At 45.1% G+C, this 22,066-nt stretch overlaps 1 protein-coding gene across 8 annotated transcripts in view; it reads right to left on the reverse strand.

The window, feature by feature from the left end:
* Positions 1 to 6: 6 nt before the first annotated feature.
* Positions 7 to 22,066, reverse strand: part of LOC311146691 (eukaryotic translation initiation factor 4 gamma 1-like) — a 44,315-nt gene continuing 22,255 nt past the window's right edge. For 6 of the 8 annotated variants that reach the window (XM_084183233.1, XM_084183231.1, XM_084183230.1 and 3 more), the window contains 20 exons: positions 20,428 to 20,608; positions 18,867 to 19,000; positions 18,481 to 18,627; positions 17,159 to 17,560; positions 16,746 to 16,892; positions 16,134 to 16,367; positions 15,826 to 15,930; positions 12,727 to 13,050; positions 12,253 to 12,382; positions 11,877 to 11,979; positions 11,041 to 11,336; positions 10,642 to 10,766; positions 10,294 to 10,466; positions 9,703 to 9,828; positions 4,086 to 4,167; positions 2,301 to 2,399; positions 1,896 to 2,033; positions 1,650 to 1,731; positions 966 to 1,106; positions 7 to 437 (listed from right to left, as the gene is read on the reverse strand). In XM_084183233.1, the coding sequence (XP_084039359.1) occupies positions 256 to 437; positions 966 to 1,106; positions 1,650 to 1,731; positions 1,896 to 2,033; positions 2,301 to 2,399; positions 4,086 to 4,167; positions 9,703 to 9,828; positions 10,294 to 10,466; positions 10,642 to 10,766; positions 11,041 to 11,336; positions 11,877 to 11,979; positions 12,253 to 12,382; positions 12,727 to 13,050; positions 15,826 to 15,930; positions 16,134 to 16,367; positions 16,746 to 16,892; positions 17,159 to 17,560; positions 18,481 to 18,627; positions 18,867 to 19,000; positions 20,428 to 20,608 (3,351 nt within the window). In that variant the 3' untranslated portion in view covers positions 7 to 255. The remainder of the gene's footprint in view (positions 438 to 965; positions 1,107 to 1,649; positions 1,732 to 1,895; positions 2,034 to 2,300; positions 2,400 to 4,085; positions 4,168 to 9,702; positions 9,829 to 10,293; positions 10,467 to 10,641; positions 10,767 to 11,040; positions 11,337 to 11,876; positions 11,980 to 12,252; positions 12,383 to 12,726; positions 13,051 to 15,825; positions 15,931 to 16,133; positions 16,368 to 16,745; positions 16,893 to 17,158; positions 17,561 to 18,480; positions 18,628 to 18,866; positions 19,001 to 20,427; positions 20,609 to 22,066) is intronic. The other 2 variants (XM_084183234.1, XM_084183228.1) reach the window with 1 other exon arrangement.

Below are 22,066 nucleotides of genomic sequence, written 5' to 3' on the forward strand. Positions count from 1 at the left end.
GCAGAATCATTTTTCAGGTTTATTTCATTTTCGGCGGACACTCGCCATCACAAAACAGGGAAAAGAGAGAGAATGACGAAGCGAGAGATAGAGGAAAAGAGAGAAAGTGATTGTATATCCCTCTCTCAATAGCCTCGTTGAGGATTGGTATCAGTCCGCAACATTAAAGGGCCATAGAGTCCAAATCTCTCCTTGGCCCCCCTTGCAATACCCCTCCCTGGCCATAGAGGGGTGGTGATTTTAGAGTGAGGCCGTTTAGTCTTTGTCGGACTCTTCTTCGGCCTCACGGAGCCAGGTGAAGAAGGCGGTGACCGACTTGAGGGCCACGCCCTTTCCAGTCTGCTCGGCTGGGTCTTTGCTGGACTCCCACTTGTAAAAGGCCTCCTCTTTGATCACGTCCTCGTCGTAGAGCGTGTCAAAGAACATCCTCAGCAGATCTGGTGGAGGGAGAGTGACACAGGAAGAGGTGGTGGTTAAACTTCATAATCATGACTCCTGAACGATGATCGAGAATAGCCACAACACATCAGATAGGCCGAGAAATGCAAATAAATATATACTCCCTCCACCCCATTTTTTATTCACACAAACTACCAAAGCTCATCTTTAAAAAATAAAATAAAATAAAAATAATTGGTTTTGTGTAACAAGACTGGAGACAAGACAGTTGGCCGGAATGTGAAAGACAATCAATCAAACTCTACACAGAATGTGAAGAAACTGCAGCGATGTGGATATTCACAATAAGAAAACATTAAAATGGAGGTTCTGTATCTGAGCTGGTGACTGGCTGGGCCACAAGGGACTACAGCCAATGAATAGGCAAAGATGTTTACTCTGCGAGTCCTCTAGTGCACCAGGTTAATGGGGTTGGAAAGGCGTGACTCTAGCCTCGCTATCCACAATCATACACACCCTCAGAACTGAGGTGACACACACACACTGCGGTGCTGTACTGTACTCACTGGCCGGTTGCTCCATGTGCACCATGAGGGCCTGAAGGGCGTACAGGGCCTGCAGCTCCTTCTGCTCCTCACTTAGGTACCGCTGCAGCAGCTTGGCCCTCTGGGTAATCTGTTCCACGTCCACCTTGTACGGGTTCTCACCTGGACGGAGGGAAGCAAGGAGAGAGGAAGTGAGTGACTAGAAACAGATAGAGGGGGACAGAGAAACAAAGAGATTCTGAGAGTTTAATAGTCACATGTACAGGGTTGCAGTTGTGATTGCAGGGTACAGTGAAACTCTTAGGCGCCGAGCTCCAACATGCAGGACTAAGTGATATACAAAGGGAGGGGGAAAGGATGGATGGGTTTTCCTCTCTTTCTTCTTACAACGTACCGTCTCCAACCAGTTAACCCTATTCTTAGGGATATTAACCCAAAGTTATTAGACTTGCACGAACTACCAACACTCATTCTACACTCAACTTGATACCCTCATTGCCAATCAGACGTAGATATCAGCGACTGAGGATAGAACCAGAAAATGGGAACGTTCTGGCACCGAAGACATAGCACTGGACTTCATATCCCTCCATAACACACACATACCAGTACAGGAAGACAGCGTGCATACCAAGAAAGGAGGTTGGGATTTTTAAGCTATGCAAACAGAAGGGCCAGAGATAGGGGCTCGGACTGCATACTCACATATAACGGCTGACTGGCAAATGGATGTCATTAGAGTGCGCACAAACTGGTTAGAGGCCGCCTGCTGTTCGCCCAGGTTGGCCTGTAGATGAGATGATAGTTACCACACAGAGCCTGGTTTCCCAAGAGTAAAATGGTCTAGAACGCAAATCAAACTCATTCAATTGACCTGTTGATACTCAGACAGTTGCATACGCACACACCACACGCGGACACACACACACACACACGCACGAGAAGACGGACCTCGACCCAGTCTCTGATGCGCTGGTTGTTAGCCTTGTCCTGGATCAGTCTGTCAAGCTGTTTGCTAAGCTCCTCCCCACTCATGGGCTTCTTCTGAATAGTCTCCTCTGACTCCTCCCCCAGGGTAAATGCAATTTTCTGGACAGAGAGAACACACCATAGAATTACATTAAGAACACTATCTCTATGGAACACAAACTCAGATCACACTCATAGAACGACAGTAAACCCATCAACTTTTCTTTACCAAAAAATAAATAAATTCCTCGTTTATAAAGGACAGTCACATGTTCAGTCGTCCAATCTTAAATCTTACATGGCAGTCAGATTGCGTGGCCCTAACTAACCATTTCATTAGCAAATATTTACAACAAATAAGTGATTGACCCATTCTCCCCCACTGACCTGTTCAGTCACAAACTTGTTGATGTCCTCGTCCTCTGGCAGAAAGTCTCTCCAGTTGAGCCCCGCCTCCGTCCACAGACTGCCCACCTTCTTATGGGTCTAACACAGAAACACACAGAAATTATATTTATATATACACTGAGTATACAAAACATTAGGAACACCTCTTTCCATGACAGGTGAAAGCTATGATCGCTTATTGATGTCACTTGTTAAATCCACTTCAAATCAGTGTAGATGAAGGGGAGGAGAAAGGTTAATTAAGGATTTTTAAGCCTTGAGACAATTAAGACATGGATTGTGTATATGTGCCATTCAGAGGGTTAATGGTCAAGACAAAATATTTAAGTGCCATTGAACGGGGTATGGTAGTAGGTGCCAGGCGCACCGGTTAGACTGTGTCAAGAACTGCAACGCAGCTGGATTTTTCACACTCAACAGTTTCCCGTGTATATCAAGAATGGCCCACCAAACAACTATTCTTGCCATAGATTTTCAAGCAGATTTAAGTCAAAACTGTAGCTCGGCCACATTCAGTCTTCTTCGTAAGCAACTCCAGTGTAGATTTGGCCTTGTGTTTAGGTTATTGTCCCGCTGAAAGGTGAATTCATCTCCCAGTGTCTAGTGGAAAGCAGACAACCAGGTTTTCCTCTAGGATTTTGCCTGTGCTTAGCTCCATTCAGTTTATTTTTTATCCTGAAAAACTCCCCAGTCCTTAACGATTACAAGCATACCCATAACACATTTTTGTATTGTGGAGTAACTATGTTGTTGAACCATCCTCCGTTCTCCCATCACAGCCATCAAACTCTAACTGTTTTAAAGTCACCATTGATCTCCTGGTGAAATCCCTGAGCGGTTTCCTTCCTCTCCGGCAACTGAGTTAGGAAGGACGCCTGTATCTTTATAGTGACTGGGTGTATTGATACACCATCCAAAGTGAAATTAATAACTTCACCATGCTTTTATTTGTTTTTTACCCGCCTACCAATAGGTGCCCTTCTTTGCGAGGCATTGGAAAACCTCCATGGTGTTTGTGGTTATATCTGTTTGAAATTCACTGCTCGACTGAGGGACCTTACAGATAATTGTATGTGTGGGGTACAGAGATCAGGTAGTCATTCAAATATCATGTTAAACACTATTGCACACAGAGTCAATGCAACTTATGTGACTTACATTTACTTCTTAAACAAATGTTTTACTCCTGAACTTATTTAGACTTGCCATAACAAAAGGTGTAGAATACTTAGACTCAAGGCATTTTAACTTTACATTTTTAATTAATTTGTAAAAACAACAAAAACGAACATAATTCCACTTTCACATTATGGGTATTGTGTGTAGGCCAGTGACTAAAATCTCAATTTAGTCCATTTTTCATTCAGGCTGTAACACCAAAATGTGGAAAAAGTCAAGGGGTGTGAATACTTTCTGATCTACACATACAGACAACTGTGCACCATTCATTGACATGTTCACAAGTATACACACTCATTTCAAACATATACAATTCATATACATACAAAGTTGAACAAAACCACACCATCTATCTGGTACAGGGTTCTCCAACCCTGTTCTTTCAGAGCTACCGTCCTGTAGGTTTTCACTCCAACCCTAATCTAGCGCACTGAATTCTAATAATTAATTAGCTGGTTGATAAGCTGAATGAGGTTAGTTACAACTGGGGCTGGATTGAAAACCTACAGGAGCGTAGCTCTCCAGGAACAGTGTTGAAGAGTCCTCATCTAGTATAATACACATGGCGTTCATACAGACACTCACCATTCCTTTGCAGAGTAAGTTGAGGATGTGCACCAGCAGCACACCGGCCTTACCCAGGGGAATCAGGGGCTTGGAGATCTCCCTGTAGTCACACATACAGTGTCAAGGTTATTGAGGGTTCTCTAAAGTGGAACTGACAGTGTTTTAACTACTTTGCAGATATGAAACACAGACAATCATAATATCAGTCAAAAATATAAAATTCCCAGTTTATGCTACAAAACCAACTTCGTAAGAGGTTTTAAAAACAGGTTATATTTGATTTAAAATTCCATGACGTACAGTAAGGCATTGTTGGCAGAATAGATGCTGTTGAATGCATAATTAATATAATTCACCAATAAATGTCTTGATAGTCCAACAATTATTGGAGCCTAACGTTAGCTAGCTAACTGCTGGGAGGATGTTGTCATTGGACGAGTGGCCGACTTTTCCCCCCATATCATTTTTCTGTGGCTACAGCTAGAGATGCAGGTGCCATGTGGTTTCCTAGCAAGAAATGTGAATCACTTATCTAGTTATACTGAATTTGAACGTTTGTACAATCTACGGCAATTACACTTTATTTTTGTGAGACGGAATCTAAAACAAAAATCCAGAAAATCACATTGTATGATTTTTAAGTAATTAATTTGCATTTTATTGCATGACATAAGTATTTGATCACCTACCAACCAGTAAGAATTCCGGCTCTCACAAACCTGTTAGTTTTTCTTTAAGAAGCCCTGCTGTTCTCCACTCATTACCTGTATAAAAGACACCTGTCCACACACTCAATCAAACAAACAGACTCCAACCTCTCCACAATGGCCAAGACCAGAGAGCTGTGTAAGGACATCAGGGATAAAATTGTAGACCTGCACAAGACTGGGATGGGCTACAGGACAATAGGTAAGCAGCTTGGTGAGAAGGCAACAACTGTTGGTGCAATTATTAGAAAATGGATGAAGTTCAAGATGACGGTCAATCACTCTCGGTCTGGGGCTCCATGCAAGATCTCACCTCGTGGGCCATCAATGATCATGAGGAAGGTGAGGGATCAGCCCAGAACTACACGGCAGGACCTGGTCAATGACCTGAAGAGAACTGGGACTACAGTCTCAAAGAAAACCATTAGTAACACACTACGCCGTCATGGATTAAAATCCTGCAGCGCACGCAAGGTCCCCCTGCTCAAGCCAGCGCATGTCCAGGCCCGTCTGAAGTTTACCAATGACCATCTGGATGATCCAGAGGAGGAATGGGAGAAGGTCATGTGGTCTGATGAGACAAAAATAGAGCTTTTTGGTCTAAACTCCACTCGCCGTGTTTGGAGGAAGAAGAAGGATGAGTACAACCCCAAGAACACCATCCCAACCGTGAAGCATGGAGGTGGAAACATCATTCTTTGGGGATGCTTTTCTGCAAAGGGGACAGGACGACTGCACCGTATTGAGGGGAGGATGGATGGGGCCATGTATCGTGATATCTTGGCCAACAACCTCCTTCCCTCAGTAAGAGCATTGAAGATGGGTCGTGGCTGGGTTTTCCAGCATGACAACGACCCGAAACACACAGCCAGGGCAACTAAGGAGTGGCTCCGTAAGAAGCATCTCAAGGTCCTGGAGTGGCCTAGCCAGTCTCCAGACCTGAACCTAATAGAAAATCTTTGGAGGGAGCTGAAAGTCCATATTGCCCAGCGACAGCCCCGAAACCTGAAGGATCTGGAGAAGGTCTGTATGGAGGAGTGGGCCAAAATCCCTGCTGCAGTGTGTGCAAACCTGGTCAAGACCTACAGGAAACGTATGATCTCTGTAATTGCAAACAAAGGTTTCTGTACCAAATATTAAGTTCTGCTTTTCTGATGTATCAAATACTTATGTCATGCAATAAAATGCAAATGAATTACGGTGCGGCTAATCTATGGATTTTTACAGCTAATGGCCACTAGAAGACCTCCTAAATCTATGGATTTTACAGGTTACAGTCCACCAACTTTAACTCTATGGGCTCTATGACCGGTCCGCGCCACCCACCTTTAAGCGCCGGGCTCCGGCAGGAAAAGCTGGAGGCCGGAAAAGAGTGAGACAGGTAGCGCGCAAAAGTAAAAGTGGAACCGAGAGAGAGAACGAGAGACAGAACGAGAGCAAGACAGACAGACATTACGAGAGCGAGACAGTTTGTCTCTTTCCCGACAATCCCCTCTGTGCACGAACCCTTACATATGGTAATTAAACATTAAAACACCTGCGGCTTATAGTCCAGTGCGGCTTATATATGTACACATCATTCAATATCATTCAATTTAGCTGCTGCGGCTTATACTCCGATGCGCCTTATAGTGCGGAAAATACGGTACTTAAAAATCATACAATGTGATTTTCTGGATTTTTGTTTTAGATTCCGTCTCTCACAGTTGAAGTGTACCTATGATAAAAATTACAGACCTCTACATGCTTTGTAAGTAGGAAAACCTGCAAAATCGGCAGTGTATCAAATACTTGTTCTCCCCACTGTATATCTGCACAATCTACAGTAATTATATTTGTATTATTTAACTTTGGCTATTTTCTATGACTTATTTCATTATATGTCAAAAATATTGCCTTAGATTGTATTGACGATGTTCCTGAACCAATAACAGTTGGTTGAATTCATGCAAGTGATATGGGGTGGAAGCTATTGAAGTATTATTTATACATTACGCAAATATTTTTTTTAGAAAACAGCCAAAGTAAAAACATACTAACGTAATTGCCGTAGATTGGACAGGCGAGGTCCCTGAACCGATAACATTTGGTTGTACTCATGCAAGTCCTATGGGGTATAGCTAGATAAGTGATTCACATTTCTCTGTAAAGTGATTAAAAAAAAGAAAAAAAGTTTAACTTAACAAATTGCTGTGGATTCGAGAGAAGAGGTCTCTGAACAATGTCAAATTTATTTGAGAGCTATATGTCATGTGATTGAGAAGCTATTGACATTAACCTGCAAAAGTAGGCATTGCAGTTTTAAGACGGTCCCTTAACCCTCTGAGTGGAGGACAGCAACGTTTTAGCTACATTTCACCTCCAAAAAGAAAATGACACCAAATTGCAAAAAACAAGGGATGTAACTTGTTCGCTATCGACAGACGATTCAGAATATGTCATTTATATCATTCTTGTACTTTCTGTTAGAGGTATTAACGAGCAATGTCCGAATATTTAATATACAACTACACCACACTTTGGCAGGCAAGGTGCAGAATGGCGAGCAGGCTACTATTCCCCATCGTTCATCAGTGCAATTTTGATGTCCAACTACAAGCTGAAAACATTTGATAGGGTTTATCTACTGTCCCTTGGTAGATTTTAGCTCATCTCGCTCTGGCTAACAGTTGTTGATCTTGTTGATGTGCAAGGCAACTGAGGGAGAGAGCCTACCTTTTCATGGTTAATTGATCAATAGGACTGTAAAGTTCCCAAATGTAAGAGGACTCCCTGTGGGATTTACATATTCATTCAAATCCATTCAGGTGTATTTTGTGGCTTTTGGCAAATGCTTTCTAATGATCTAAAGTCACGCTGTTGCTACTGCCTGTAAACACACAGTCCAGTTCAAAGTGAATGATGGCAACTACTTCTCAGATAGAGTTCAATGTGTCAAATCGGAGGGCCTGTTGTCTGGACCTATGGCAGTCTCTATGGGGGTGCCACAGGGTTAAATTCTTGGGCCGACTCTTTTCTCCGTGTATATCAATGATGTCGCTCTTGCTGCTGGTGACTCTCAGATCCACCTCTACGCAGACGGCACCATTTTGTATACATCTGGCCCTTCATTGGACACTGTTAACAATCCTCCAAACGAGCTTCAATGCCATACAACACTCCTTCCGTAGCCTCCAACTGCTCTTAAACACAAGTAAAACTAAATGCATGCTCTTCAATCGAACGCTGCTGGCACCCGCCCACCCGACTAGAATCACTACTCTCGACAGGTCTGACCTAGAGTATGTGGACAACTACAAATACCTAGGTGTCTGGTTAGACTGTAAACTCTCCTTCCAGACTCACATTAAGCATCTCCAAAACAAAATTAAATCCAGAATCGGCTTCCTATTTCGCAACAAAGCCTCCTTCACTCATGCTGCCAAACATGCCCTTGTAAAACTGACTATCCTACCGATCCTCGACTTCGGCGATGTCATTTACAAAATAGCCTCCAACACTCTACTCAGCAAATTGGATGTAGTCTATCACAGTGCCATCCGTTTTGTCACCAAAGCCCCATATACTGCCCACCACTGTGACCTGTACGCTCTTGTTGGCTGGTCCTCACTACATATTCGTCGCCAAACCCACTGGCTCCAGGCCATCTATAAATCACTGCTAGGCAAATCCCTGCCTTATCTTAGCTCATTGGTCACCATAGCAACACCCACCCGTAGTATGCGCTCCAGCAGGTATATCTCACTGGTCATCCCCAAAGCCAACACCTCCTTTGGCTGCCATTCCTTCCAGTTCTCTGCTGCCAATGACTGGAACGAACTGCAAAAATCTCTGAAGCTGGAGACTCTTATATCCCTCACTAACTTTAAGCATCAGTTGTCAGAGCACCTTACCGATCACTGCACCTGTACACAGCCCATCTGAAATTAGCCCACCCAACTACCTCATCCCCATATTGTTATTTATTTTGCTCATTTGCACCCCAGTATCTCTATTTGCACATCTCTTGCACATCTATCATTCCAGTGTTAATACTAATTGTAATTATTTTGCACTATGGCCTATTTATTGCCTTACCTCCATAACCTGCTACATTTGCACACAATGTATATATATTTTCTATTTTCTGTTGTATTTTTGACTTTATGTTTTGTCTACCCCATATGTAACTCTGTGTTGTTGTTTTTATCGCACTGCTTTGCTTTATCTTGGCCAGGTCGCAGTTGTAAATGAGAACTTGTTCTCAACTGGCTTACCTGGTTAAATAAAGGTTACATTTAAAATGTTAAATTAAAAAAATGCCTGTGTAAGTAGCTGAATTTGTCACTTGAGTCTTTTACCAATAGAAGCCGCTGGAGGGGTCTGAAAACTTGCTAAATATTCTAGGCAACACTGCCTGTGTGGCAAACGGCTTATTAGCATATAAACCTACTGTAGCTCTGATTGACTATGGTGTGGTCTGTGTAGACTCCGGTCCTGGACAAGACAGATGTTTTTATTAGGTTTTATTTACTGCAGTGTCTAATAATTGTCCAAATACAGGGCCACTTTCTCACTCTATATTGATATAGAATTTCCTCAAATGCATTTCTATACGTCATTCCCAAACATTCTATGAATTTATGAATTTTTTATTACCATCTCTCTCGTCAGATATTGTAAAAAAAAAAAGTGTCATTCTTCCTGGGGGTGTATATGAACAGATTCTCATGTTGCTAAAATGCTGTCAGTTCCGCTTTAAAGTTCTCATTCATTAAAGTTCTTAATTAATATATCTATTACATCAGTCAAATTGAGACTGAGTTTGCCCATCACTTCTTAACTATTCATCCATAAGTGAAGCATCAGTCAAAGCCTTTCTGGCATCAACACTATGACAATGACCTCCAGAGTTGGAACCGAGGCAGCCTATAGAGCCTGGGCCTCACCTGAAGAGCTGTCCCATGGGGATGCCTCCCTCGTGGAGCATGGGGTTGATGAGCTCAGCCAGGTATTGCCAGATGTGGGGGATGTCTATGGCCATGTCCTCAGCCACCTCCAGGATCTCTTGGAGCCTATGATAAAAAACACACAACCAGGTAAAAAACCTTACTCATAGCATACACACTAACAGTGAACAAAGCAAACTAATAATTTATTTGGAAAACTATCTTGTGTGGAGGATTCTCTCGCTCTCCGCCTCCCGACTCTCTCTCCCTACCCCTCGCTCCTCCCTCGTGCTCTCCCTACCTCTCGCTCTTCCCCCCTCTCCCCTCTTTCCATATAGCCCTCTCTTGCTCCCCCCACCCCTCTCTACCCCTCCCCACCCATCCCTCTCGCCCCAGAGCCATCTCTCTCGCTCCCCCCCACCCTCTCTCTACCCCTCTCTCCCTCCCCATAGCCCTCTCTCTCTCCCTACCCCTCGCTCTCTCACCCTTCTCCGACCCTCTCTCGCCCTTCCCCCTCTCTCCCGTGTCTGTCTCTCCCTCCTAGCACACAACCTGGTCTACAGGGAAGTACTACACACACACCCCCCTTACCCTTTGTAGTACTCTGTTGTGGGCAGGGAGCCAGCCTTGATGAGCTGGTGCAGTAGCAGGCCCATGCGTTCTCTGGCGATGGCGCTGCGCTCCAGAGTGTTCTCCAGACCGTTCCGCACAAACACAAAGAGCAGCGAGGCGCTGTTCAGCTCCACTACACACTGCAGTGCCTCCTACAGGGCCGGACGGGGAACGACAGGGGTTTAGTATAGGGCAGTTAGCTTTGCTAAGGCCTCCGAATGTGTGTGTATCTTTGTCATGAAACGGATGTGTGTGTGTGTGTGTGCGCGCATGTCATTGATATGGGTGTGTGTATACCGTCATGTCATTGCTGTGGCCTGTGTGTACCTTCATGTCGTTGAGGTGGAGGTACTCCTCGATGATGGCGTTGGACTTCTTCTCCAGCTCCTCCTCGGTCATGGTCGGTTTGGTCAGAGCAGTGGGGGGAGGAGTGGGGGCTGTCTCACGCTTCACTGCACAGATACAACACACACATTATAGATATAAAGTAACACACTAGTATATACTAACAGACAATTATACACTAACACATATCATACACTAAGTGTGTGTGTGTGTGTGTGCGCGTGCGTGCATCCAATGTGTGTGTTGCAGCATGTGTGTGTATGCACTGTGTGTGTGTGTGTGTGTGTCTGAATGCAGTGTGTGTGTGTGTGTGTGTGTGTGTGTGTGTGTCTGAATGCAGTGTGTGTGTGTGTGTGTGTGTGTGTGTGTATAGTCTCCTACCAACAGCCTCCTTGCTGGGAGCCCTGTCCCGGCTACCGCTGCCTCCCCGGTCTCTGCTGCCTCGGTCTCTGCTGCCTCGGTCCCTGTCGTCAGTCATGCTGGCTATGTGCCGGACAGGGGGTTCCGTAGGGGTGCGACTATCGCTCCTACGCTCCTCTGTCTCACGGCTGAAGCTGCGCTTGGTGATAGAGGGGTGGGTGTCGCGACTGCCGCCACGCTCATCACGACTGCTGTCGCGCCGCTCGAAGCGGTCAAACCTGTCCCGGTCCCCGCCGCGGTCACGACTGGAGCTGGACCTACAGAGGGTTAGAAGAGGGGGAGATATGAGAGAGAGGAGGAGGAGAGAGGAGAGTTATGAGAGAGGAGGAGAGTTATGAGAGAGGAGGAGAGTTATGAGAGAGGAGGAGAGTTATGAGAGAGGAGGAGAGAGTTATGAGAGAGGAGGAGGAGAGAGGAGAGAGTTATGAGAGAGGAGGAGAGTTATGAGAGAGGATGAGAGTTATGAGAGAGGAGGAGAGAGTTATGAGAGAGGAGGAGAGAGTTATGAGAGAGGAGGAAGAGAGAGGAGAGAGTTTTGAGAGAGGAGGAGAGAGTTATGAGAGAGGAGGAAGTGAGAGGAGAGAGGAGAGAGTTATGAGAGAGGAGGAGAGAGATTATTGAGAGGAGAAAGAGGAAATAGGAGAGAGAGAGAGAGGGAGGAGGAGAAAGATATGAAAGAGGAACAAGGGAGAGAAAGAGAAGAGAGTGGGGAGAGAGAGAGAGAAAGGGGTAGAAAGTAGATGTGTGAGTGGGTCGGGCAGAGAGAAGAGGAGTGGAGATAAAGATCAGGAAGATACCTCTGGGGTACCCTGCGGTCAGCGTCTGAGGAGGATGCTGGGGGTGCAGACTGCTGCAGGGCAGAGAAACGGTTGCCGGTGGCCGGACGGCCAGTCTCCGCTGCTAGAGAACAGACCAAGAGAGAGAGAAAGAGAGAGAGAGAACGAGAGGTCAATACACACATAATACAAATGGTAGGTGTTAACTGTCTGTGTATAGGTGTGTGTGTGTGTGCGTGTTAAGAGTGTATAGGTGTGCCATTTCTGTTGAGGTTTTTCCCTTATGTGAGGGATATCTGTGTGTGTTTGAGGTTTGTATGAAGTAGGCCTCTACCCGACTCCATGTTAAGTCTTGCCCGTGTGTTAAGCGTGTTTGAACGTCCGTATGTGTCCCTACCTGGTTCAGCTCCGGCAGCAGGCTTGGCTCCTGTGGTGCCTCCACTGCTGCCCTTGCCCCAGCTGCCCCACATGCCTTTACCCCCGAGCTGGGGCGCAAGGAGCTGGTTGCTGAAGTCCAGAGCACCAGGCTAGTGGGGGAGAGCTCAAAAAGGTTAAGAGCGCAGAGGTGATATACCAAAACGATATCCATCTCAGTTGGACTTGACTTGGTATAAAAATTGATGAAAAATGTCTAATAAAGTGAAGAAAGTTCACCAGGATGACATCTAGGCAATAGCATTGACAACACAACTCTTCACCTTGTCATGCTCTAAATGACAAATACAAAAAGCATCCTTGTGATCCACAAAAAGGCAATATGTACTCTTTTGTTTACATTCTCCCCCCAGAATTAGGAACCCCATGTGTTCGTAATGTAGTCAAAACACAGGTTCCTTTAGTAGTTCTAAACATTAAGAAACTCTCCCCTCACCTTGGTGATCTTGCTGAGCCGGCTGGTATCGATAGGTCTGTTCTTGGTGGAGATGGGCACTGTGTTCCAGCCCTCGTCCTGGGGCTGGCTGCCCCTTCCCCCCTGGCCCCCGCGGCCCCCCTGATCCCTTCCTCCTCTGTCTCTGTCTCCCCCCCTCCCGTCTCTTCCTCCACCACCACCTCCTCCTCGTCCACCTCCGTCGTTCCTTGACATGAGCTGCTGCTGAACCTTGATCTGCTGCATTTGTTCCTCCTGCTCAGCCTCCTTGTGGATCTGGTCAATGGTCTTAGGGCCCTGCTCCCCTCGCCGGGGCACCCAGCCACTCTGGAGGGAGGGAGAGAGAGAGGGGGTGTGAGAGATGACTCTTTAAAGTCTAAGATAAGCAGGGGGGGGGGGGGGGGGGGGCGTTAGAGCCATATGGTAAATTACTATGGTAACTACTGTGATGCCATGACGTTAATGATACTATTGCACAGAAGACAAATAAAGGGAAGAAGGAAAAGTGAAAGAAAGCTAGAGAGTTAGAGAGAGAGAGAGAGAGAGAGAGAGAGAGATACTTGAATCAGTTCTAGAACACATAGCCCTTTACAGTTGTGAGGTCTGGGGTCTACTCACCAACCAATTCACTAAATGGGACAAACACCAAATTGAGACTCTGCATGCAGAATTCAGCAAAAATATCCTCAGTGTACAACGTAAAACACCAAATAATGCATGCAGAGCAGAAAATCCAGAAAAGAGCTGTTAAATTCTACAACCACCTAAAAGGATGCGATTCCCAAACCTTCCATTACAAAGCCATCACCTACAGAGAGATGAACCTGTAGAAGGGTCCCCTAAGCAAGCTGGTCCTGGGGCTCTGTTCACAAACATACCCCACAGAGCCCCAGGACAGCAACACAATAAGACCAAACCAAATCATGAGAAAACAAAAAGATAATTACTTGACACATTGGAAAGAATTTACAAAAAAACTAGCAAACTGGAATGCTATTTGGCCCTAAACAGAGAGTACACAGTGGCAGAATACCTGACCACTGTGACTGACCCAAAATGAAGGAAAGCTTTGACTATATACAGACTCAGTGAGCATAGCCTTGCTATTGAGAAAGTCCGCTGTAGGCAGACCTGGCTCTCAATTGAAGACAGGCTATGTGCACACTGCCCACAAAGTGAGGTGGAAACTGAGCTGCACTTCCTAACCTCAAATGTATGACCATATTAGAGACAGATATTTCCCTCAGATTACACAGATCAAAGAATTAGAAAACAAATCCAATTTTGATAAACCCATATACAGTGGGGAAAAAAAGTATTTAGTCAGCCACCAATTGTGCAAGTTCTCCCACTTAAAAAGATGAGAGAGGCCTGTAATTTTCATCATAGGTACACGTCAACTATGACAGACAAAATTAGAAAAGAAATTCCAGAAAATCACATTGTAGGATTTTTAATGAATTTATTTGCATATTATGGTGGAAAATAAGTATTTGGTCAATAACAAAAGTTTCTCAATACTTTGTTATATACCCTTTGTTGGCAATGACACAGGTCAAACGTTTTCTGTAAGTCTTCACAAGGTTTTCACACACTGTTGCTGGTATTTTGGCCCATTCCTCCATGCAGATCTCCTCTAGAGCAGTGATGTTTTGGGGCTGTCGCTGGGCAACACGGATTTTCAACTCCCTCCAAAGATTTTCTATGGGGTTGAGATCTGGAGACTGGCTAGGCCACTCCAGGACCTTGAAATGCTTCTTACGAAGCCACTCCTTCGTTGCCCGGGCGGTGTGTTTGGGATCATTGTCATGCTGAAAGACCCAGCCACGTTTCATCTTCAATGCCCTTGCTGATGGAAGGAGGTTTTCACTCAAAATCTCACGATACATGGCCCCATTCATTCTTTCCTTTACACGGATCAGTCGTCCTGGTCCCTTTGCAGAAAAACAGCCCCAAAGCATGATGTTTCCACACCCATGCTTCACAGTAGGTATGGTGTTCTTTGGATGCAACTCAGCATTCTTTGTACTCCAAACACGACGAGTTGAGTTTTTACCAAAAAGTTATATTTTGGTTTCATCTGACCATATGACATTCTCCCAATCCTCTTCTGGATCATCCAAATGCACTCTAGCAAACTTCAGACTGGCCTGGACATGTACTGGCTTAAGCAGGGGGACACAGCAGGATTTGAGTCCCTGGCGGCGTAGTGTGTTACTGATGGTAGGCTTTGTTACTTTGGTCCCAGCTCTCTGCAGGTCATTCACTAGGTCCCCCCGTGTGGTTCTGGGATTTTTGCTCACCGTTCTTGTGATCATTTTGACCCCACGGGGTGAGATCTTGCGTGGAGCCCCAGATCAAGGGAGATTATCAGTGGTGTTGTATGTCTTCCATTTCCTAATAATTGCTCCCACAGTTGATTTCTTCAAACCAAGCTGCTTACCTATTGCAGATTCAGTCTTCCCAGCCTGGTGCAGGTCTACAATTTTGTTTCTGGTGTCCTTTGACAGCTCTTTGGTCTTGGCCATAGTGGAGTTTGGAGTGTGACTGTTTGAGGTTGTGGACAGGTGTATTTTATACTGATAACAAGTTCAAACAGGTGCCATTAATACAGGTAACGAGGGGAGGACAGAGGAGCCTCTTAAAGAAGAAGTTACAGGTCTGTGAGAGCCAGAAATCTTGCTTGTTTGTAGGTGACCAAATACTAATTTTCCACCATAATTTGCAAATAAATTCATTAAAAATCCTACAATGTGATTTTCTGGATTTTTTTTTCTCAATTTGTCTGTCATGGTTGACGTGTACCTATGATGAAAATTACAGGCATCTCTCATCTTTTCAAGTGGGAGAACTTGCACAATTGGTGGCTGACTAAATACTTTTTTTCCCCACTGTATGTATGTATATATATATATATAGCCCTTTGAATTGAATGAGAGATAGTGAGAGAGGGCGAGAGATAGTGAGAGAGAGAGAGGGGCGAGAGAGGTAGAGAGAGAGTAAGAGAGAGAGGGGTAGAGAGATAGTGAGAGAGGTAGAGCGAGGAAGATACAGAAAGAGGGAGAACATTGTATAGAGGGATGGAGGGAGGTGTAGTTGTACCCGTCTGAGGTCGATGACGTCCTGCAACATGAAGCGGATCCTAGACGAGGTCTTCTTCTCCTTGATGATCTTGTCCATCTGGGTAAAGTACTGGTCCATACGGGGCTGGGGGGGACAGAGGGACAGTCAGACTGGGGGTGGGTGTATGTGTGTGGCCATTCTCATTTCTGCAAAGGAAATTATGTCAGTGTGAGTGCATGTTTGTTTCTGTGTGTGTGTCCCTGTGTATTAGTGAGTGTGCGTGCCTGTGTCCATCTAACTGTGTGTGTGTATGTGTGTGTGTGTGTGCGTCTCTCTCTTCTACATACCTTGGCTTTCTCAAAGTCCAGGTCCTTGCCGATTGTGGACAGCAGTCTACAGAGGCACTCTATCGACTCCTCGTCGTGGTTCTTCAGCAGCTTGACGATGCAGTCGTGCATGATGGCCTCCGTCAGCATCTTCAGCTTGAACAGCTCGCCGATGAACTTGATGTTGCCCAGCGACCGCCGCCGCGCCTTGTCTTTGGCCTCCTCCAGCTCCGCCTTCAGACCGGCTTTCTCCTCCTGGGAGAAGAGAGGTCCGAGGTTAGTTTGAAAGTTCACAAAGCTTTATTGTGCATGGAGGGTGAAACGGAATGGAAACGGATCTATTACACAGGTTGTCTATCAAACTAGCTTGTCGAATCTTGAATTTTTAAAAAGGAATGCCTGCATCGATTTTCAATATTACATATTGAATCCCCCCCCACCAAAAAAAAGCCACTTCTCTTTTCCCACTAGTACTGATTTTGATGATAAATATTTTGAGGAAAAATTTACTTGATATGATTGTGATGTGTTCTCACCTTGCCATCTTAAGATGAATGCACTAATTGTATGTCGCTCTGGATAAGAGCGTCTGCTAAATTACTAAAATGTAATGTGAAATTAATCATCCCCTACCTCTTTGGCGGCTTCCATCTCCTTCTGTTTGGCCTCAAAGATCACGTCATCATCCTGGTCCTTCTCAAACTCCTTCTGACAACGGTTGAGCAGCAGCTTGCGGAAGTTTACCGTCACTCCTGGTTTGTCTGTGGTGGGCACTTTCAACTGGGAAGAGACAATGAAAGGAAACAAGGAAAAATACAAGTTTAGTTCAAGGTCTGTTTGGTTTATGTCCAGTAGGATGACGACAGAAGCAAATATGCAAGAGAGTGCGAACAGGAAAGAAAGAGGGCTTGTCCTCAGCTCCTTGAGTTCTTAAAGTCCATCACTATACTGCAGTGGTCCTAACACACGAGAGAGAGAGCGAGAGCGAGACTGGACAGAAAAAGACTAACATGGAACGCCCAAACAACGTTGGTCGCTTCACTCACCCCCATAAGGCAGCGGCACATGTTGGCGTAGGCCACAGAGAAGTTGGGCTCGGAGATGGCCTTCTCAAAGATCAGGTCGATCACTCCCTTCAGCCTCTCCTCCGTGTCGATGGTCAGCTCTGTGACCTGCTTCATCAGCTGCTGGAACATCTGAGGGGTCAGCTTGTTGAGGATGGAGCGGACCCTCTTGAACAGCTCCTGGGTCTTGGCCTGCTCGGGGTTGTCGCTCTCCTCATCCTCGGGGGCAGCCCCACGGCCCTGGGTCACCGCCTTCTTCACTGTGGGCTTCCAGGCCTTCTCCGCCTTGTTGAGCTCCACGTCGCCGCCTAGCGATGAGGAGATTGTGATGATCTTGCGGGGCTCCTTACGCTGGCCCTGCTGGGAGCGCCGCGGTCCGGGGGGCTGGGGGAGGTGGAGAAGAGGAGAGATGAATTGTAAGGGGAGAGAGAGGGAGGGGAGGGGGAGGAGTGGGAAGGGGGAGGGAGGGAGACGGGGGGGGGGGGGGGGGGGTGTAAGGAGGGAGAAAGGAGGAGGGAAAAAGCAAGAGAGGTGTGGGTGAGAGGGGTAGAGAGAGATAAGAGAGACAGAAAGGACAGGTCAGGACCTCATGTAGAGGAGATGAGGTCTATGAACTCTACAAACACACAGGGCTGTCAATCATTCACTACCAGAGCACAGCTTTAGACAGCAACAAGGTAGAGAGCAGGGCCAGTTCCACTCAATGGCAGTGTCAGAACAGTATTCAATTGAATGGTTATCTTTAGATGCTCACAATAAATCATTGGTTGATGATCAAATCAAATAATTTGTTTGAAAGAAACACGTGACAAAAGGGTGAATGCAATGATATCTCCTTTCTCCTGAAGTCACTCATTCCCTACTTCCCACAAATATAATAGCATTGGATTGGTGGAGGCATGGGCTAGTGGGAGTTTCCACCATATTTATTACACCAGTCATTTCCTTCCAAATCAGTGAACACTTTGGGAGGAAGGATAGATAGACATTTGGAGAGTGACATACTATGATGTACTATGAACTATGACTAATGCTTTCCAAGAGACACACCAACAGCCCACATACCTAACAAATACACAAAACACACTCTGAACACACACAACACACTGAATCAACAGAAATAAATAGAACACTATATGGGCATCTTTATTACTTTGACCAAACAATCGTCCATCTTGGTCTTGAATTATAGGATATCTATGCACTGACCATAGAGTTAGACACTGGATGGCTATAACCTGTTTTAGCAAAGATGAGTCCTCTAATTATGCACTGACACACACCCAACACACTGCCATACTCACTCCCATATGGTCCCTTCCAGGGCCTCGTGGTCCCCCTCCTCCGGAGGACTGTCTGCCCAGGTTACCCATGAAGGCGGGGGTGAAGTCTGGCCCGGCGTTCATCATGTTGCGACCAGGCTCTGCTGGGCGCATGGGGGTCTTATTTGCCTACATAGAGAAACAGAGAATTAAGTACTTATGATTTTGACATTGAAATTAACATTGGGACAGAGATAGTAGAAAAGCACCTGATTGAGATATGGGATGTGTTAAAATTTGCACTAGAGCATAATCGCTTTTATTTCAAAGCACCGTTATTAGTTGTGAATAATACATTTCTAACTGGATGCCTATAAAAAGTCACCATACTGGATCATAAAATGAATTGATTTGATGGTATAGCTTACCTTCTCTAGCACCACGTCGCTGATGACAGGTAGGCCCTCTGGCTTGTTCATGCTGGCACTAATGAACTGGCAGCCCAGCAGGAACACTCTGTCGTACCTCTTCTTCTCCTCTGGGTCGATAGGCTTCCATTGCTCTGTTCGGAGGAAAAGGGAGTGTGAGAGTTTGAATGGTTGAATTTGCTACGAAGGACTCTATACTGCTTAGCTGTTGTTGTAACACACCCAACCAAATCTATAAGACTACTCTTGAAGAGACATGTATTTCATTAGGGATAACGCTGGCCGTACACATGAGTAAATGGGGGTCTTTGACAGTAGCTAGGTTTCCATCCAATTTGCGATAGATTTTCAAGCGAATATTATAATATCTGCATTAACAAACTGTCCATTTTCCCACCAGAGGTTTGTTTCCAGATAAAAGGCTGGGCGATGACCTAGTGCACATAGAACACTTTTGCGCTAAAGTTCTCATGCACCGAATAAAAAAACAAGTTCAATGCGTTTCCATTGCATTTTCCACTCTATCGATGGTTTAGTCACAAAAACTGTTGCGATAAATGGCAAACTTGCCCAATCTGGTTTTTGCGCATGCTCTCTAGACAACAGTTCGCTAATAAAGTGGACATGTTAGGTTTTATGATGAGATGGATAATAGCAAGATCATTCATTTGTTAACTGGCAGCGATCATCATGTCACAAGACCCTCAATATTTATTGGAAAGGAGCATCAAGCTCTTCACTGTGTACTTTCACCACCCTGTGAAGTTCATCATCATTTATTTAATCTGTAGCCCTTTAAACTGTGCCTGCTTTTCCAAGTCATAGTGGGAGGACCACACAACATAGCATCGCATGACTGCAAATTTACCTCGGCATTATAGTTATTCTATCAACAATCACACAATAAATTGTTTCCACCGCAATTTGTCGCATAATTCATTTTACCGACAAAAAGATCCCACCATTTCAAACGAACATATTGTCTGTCGATAACAGCTGTGTTTCCATCACTGCTGTTGCGATTTATTTTTATACGCTATGACTTGACTCGCATAAAATCCGTGGTTATAGAAACAGACAGTTCATTGCACATTTCAACGATGAGACATTTCAAGTGAGGGGAAAAATTAGGATACCTCTCACAAAGAATCAATCAACGAATATTAGCTATTCATTGTCACATTTACATTTTAGTCATTTAGCAGACGCTCTTATCCAGAGCGACTTACAGTTAGTGAGTGCATACATTTTTTTAATTATTTTTTTTCCATACTGGCCCCCTGTGGGAATCGAACCCACAACCCTGGCGTTGCAAACGCCATGCTCTACCAACTGAGCTACATCCCTGCCGGCCATTCCCTCCCCTACCCTGGATGACGCTGGGCCAATTGTGCGCCGCCCCATGGGTCTCCCGGTCGCGGCCGGTTACGACAGAGCCTGGATTCGAACCAGGATCTCTAGTGGCACAGCTAGTACTGCGATGCAGTGCCTTAGACCACTGCGCCACTCGGGAGGCCATGACTTGACTGCTATCTTCAGTAATTTCTAAGGGGCCACCCACCTCCTTTGTACTGGTACTTGAGGTCGCCCGGTTTGAGCGGGGGCGTGTCGGCGTTATGCTTGTCCTCCTTCTCTTCCCACGTCTCGTCTGGAGCTTCAGCGGGCGCCACGGAGGGAGGGGCCACAGGGCTGGGCTTTGCCGGAGTTGACGAGGGCTCGGGGGCGGGTGCCGCCTCCTTCTCCTGTATGGACGAGAGAGGGGAGAAGGGACAGGAAGATTGAAGGGTAAGAGAGTAGAAGGAAGTTGAGACCCCTACATGCTGACCTCAAGTCAGTTTTGTGGTTAAGGTTAGGGGATTTGGGGTGAGTAACCAGTGTTTTCCACAAGCACATGGAGTAGCCAGCCAAATAGAAAAAGTAGCCAGCCAGGCTCCCCTGGGCTGGGTTATGACATTTTTGCAGAACAAGCTCTATTTGTGGCCTCTAGTTCATTCCAATGCCTTGATTCCATCCAAAATACACAGTGAAATTGTTGAATACTTTATTGATTTTACGTCCCAGATTGGAATAATTTGTTGTGGTATTGTGTTTACAATTTAAATTACTGAAAATGTATGAATTCAGTGTATTGTTAGTTGTTTTGGATATTGTCTAGGCCAATATGACCTTTAACCTGCCTTCTCTTGAGATTAAAGTATTTTATTGCAAGATATGAATTGCCACAATTATGTTTGTTCTTCAAATTATGTAATTTACCTTGAAAAAAAGGTATTAAAGGTTCAATTTTAAAATTACATTTTACATTACATTTTCATCATTTAGCAGACGCTCTTATCCAGAGCGACTTACAAAATCAAACAAATTGTGTAATGGGCAATTTTTCTAATGAATAAATGGGTCTAAAATAAACAGAACAGATGCTCAATTAAGTTCTGGGTCCATACGTATTAAGAGAAGAGTTAGAACGACAATTCTGAATTGCAGCATGTCATCTATAAATAAAATATTTGTTTAGCAACTGACCCACAGAAGTACAGGCTTCAAGCTTCCTTTTAAGAGGCATTTTCTCAGCTATCTGCAATACAGGTATGATTGAAAAATGAAGCAGGTACCTACAGTGAGGGAAAAAAGTATTTGATCCCCTGCTGATATTGTAAGTTTGCCCACTGACAAAGAAATGATCAGTCTATAATTTTAATGGTAGGTTTATTTGAACAGTGAGAGACAGAATAACAACAAAAACATCCAGAAAAACACATGTCAAAAATGTTATGAATTGATTTGCATTTTAAATGAGGGAAATAAGTATTTGACCCCCTCTCAATCAGAAAGATTTCTGGCTCCCAGGTGTCTTTTATACTTTATACTGGGCTACAAGACCATCGCCAAGCAGCTTGGTGAGAAGGTGACAACAGTTGGTGCGATTATTTGCAAATGGAAGAAACACAAAAGAACTGACAATCTCCCTCGGCCTGGGGCTCCATGCAAGATCTCGCCTTGTGGAGTTGCAATGATCATGAGAACTTTGAGGAATCAGCCCAGAACTACACGGGAGGATCTTGTCAATGATCTCAAGGCAGCTGGGACCATAGTCACCAAGAAAACAATTGGTAACACACTACGCCGTGAAGGACTGAAATCCTGCAGCGCCCGCAAGGTCCACCTGCTCAAGAAAGCACATATACAGGCCCGTCTGAAGT

This window comes from Coregonus lavaretus, assembly GCF_964263955.1.
Source record: "Coregonus lavaretus genome assembly, chromosome: 19".
NCBI lineage: Eukaryota > Metazoa > Chordata > Actinopteri > Salmoniformes > Salmonidae > Coregonus > Coregonus lavaretus.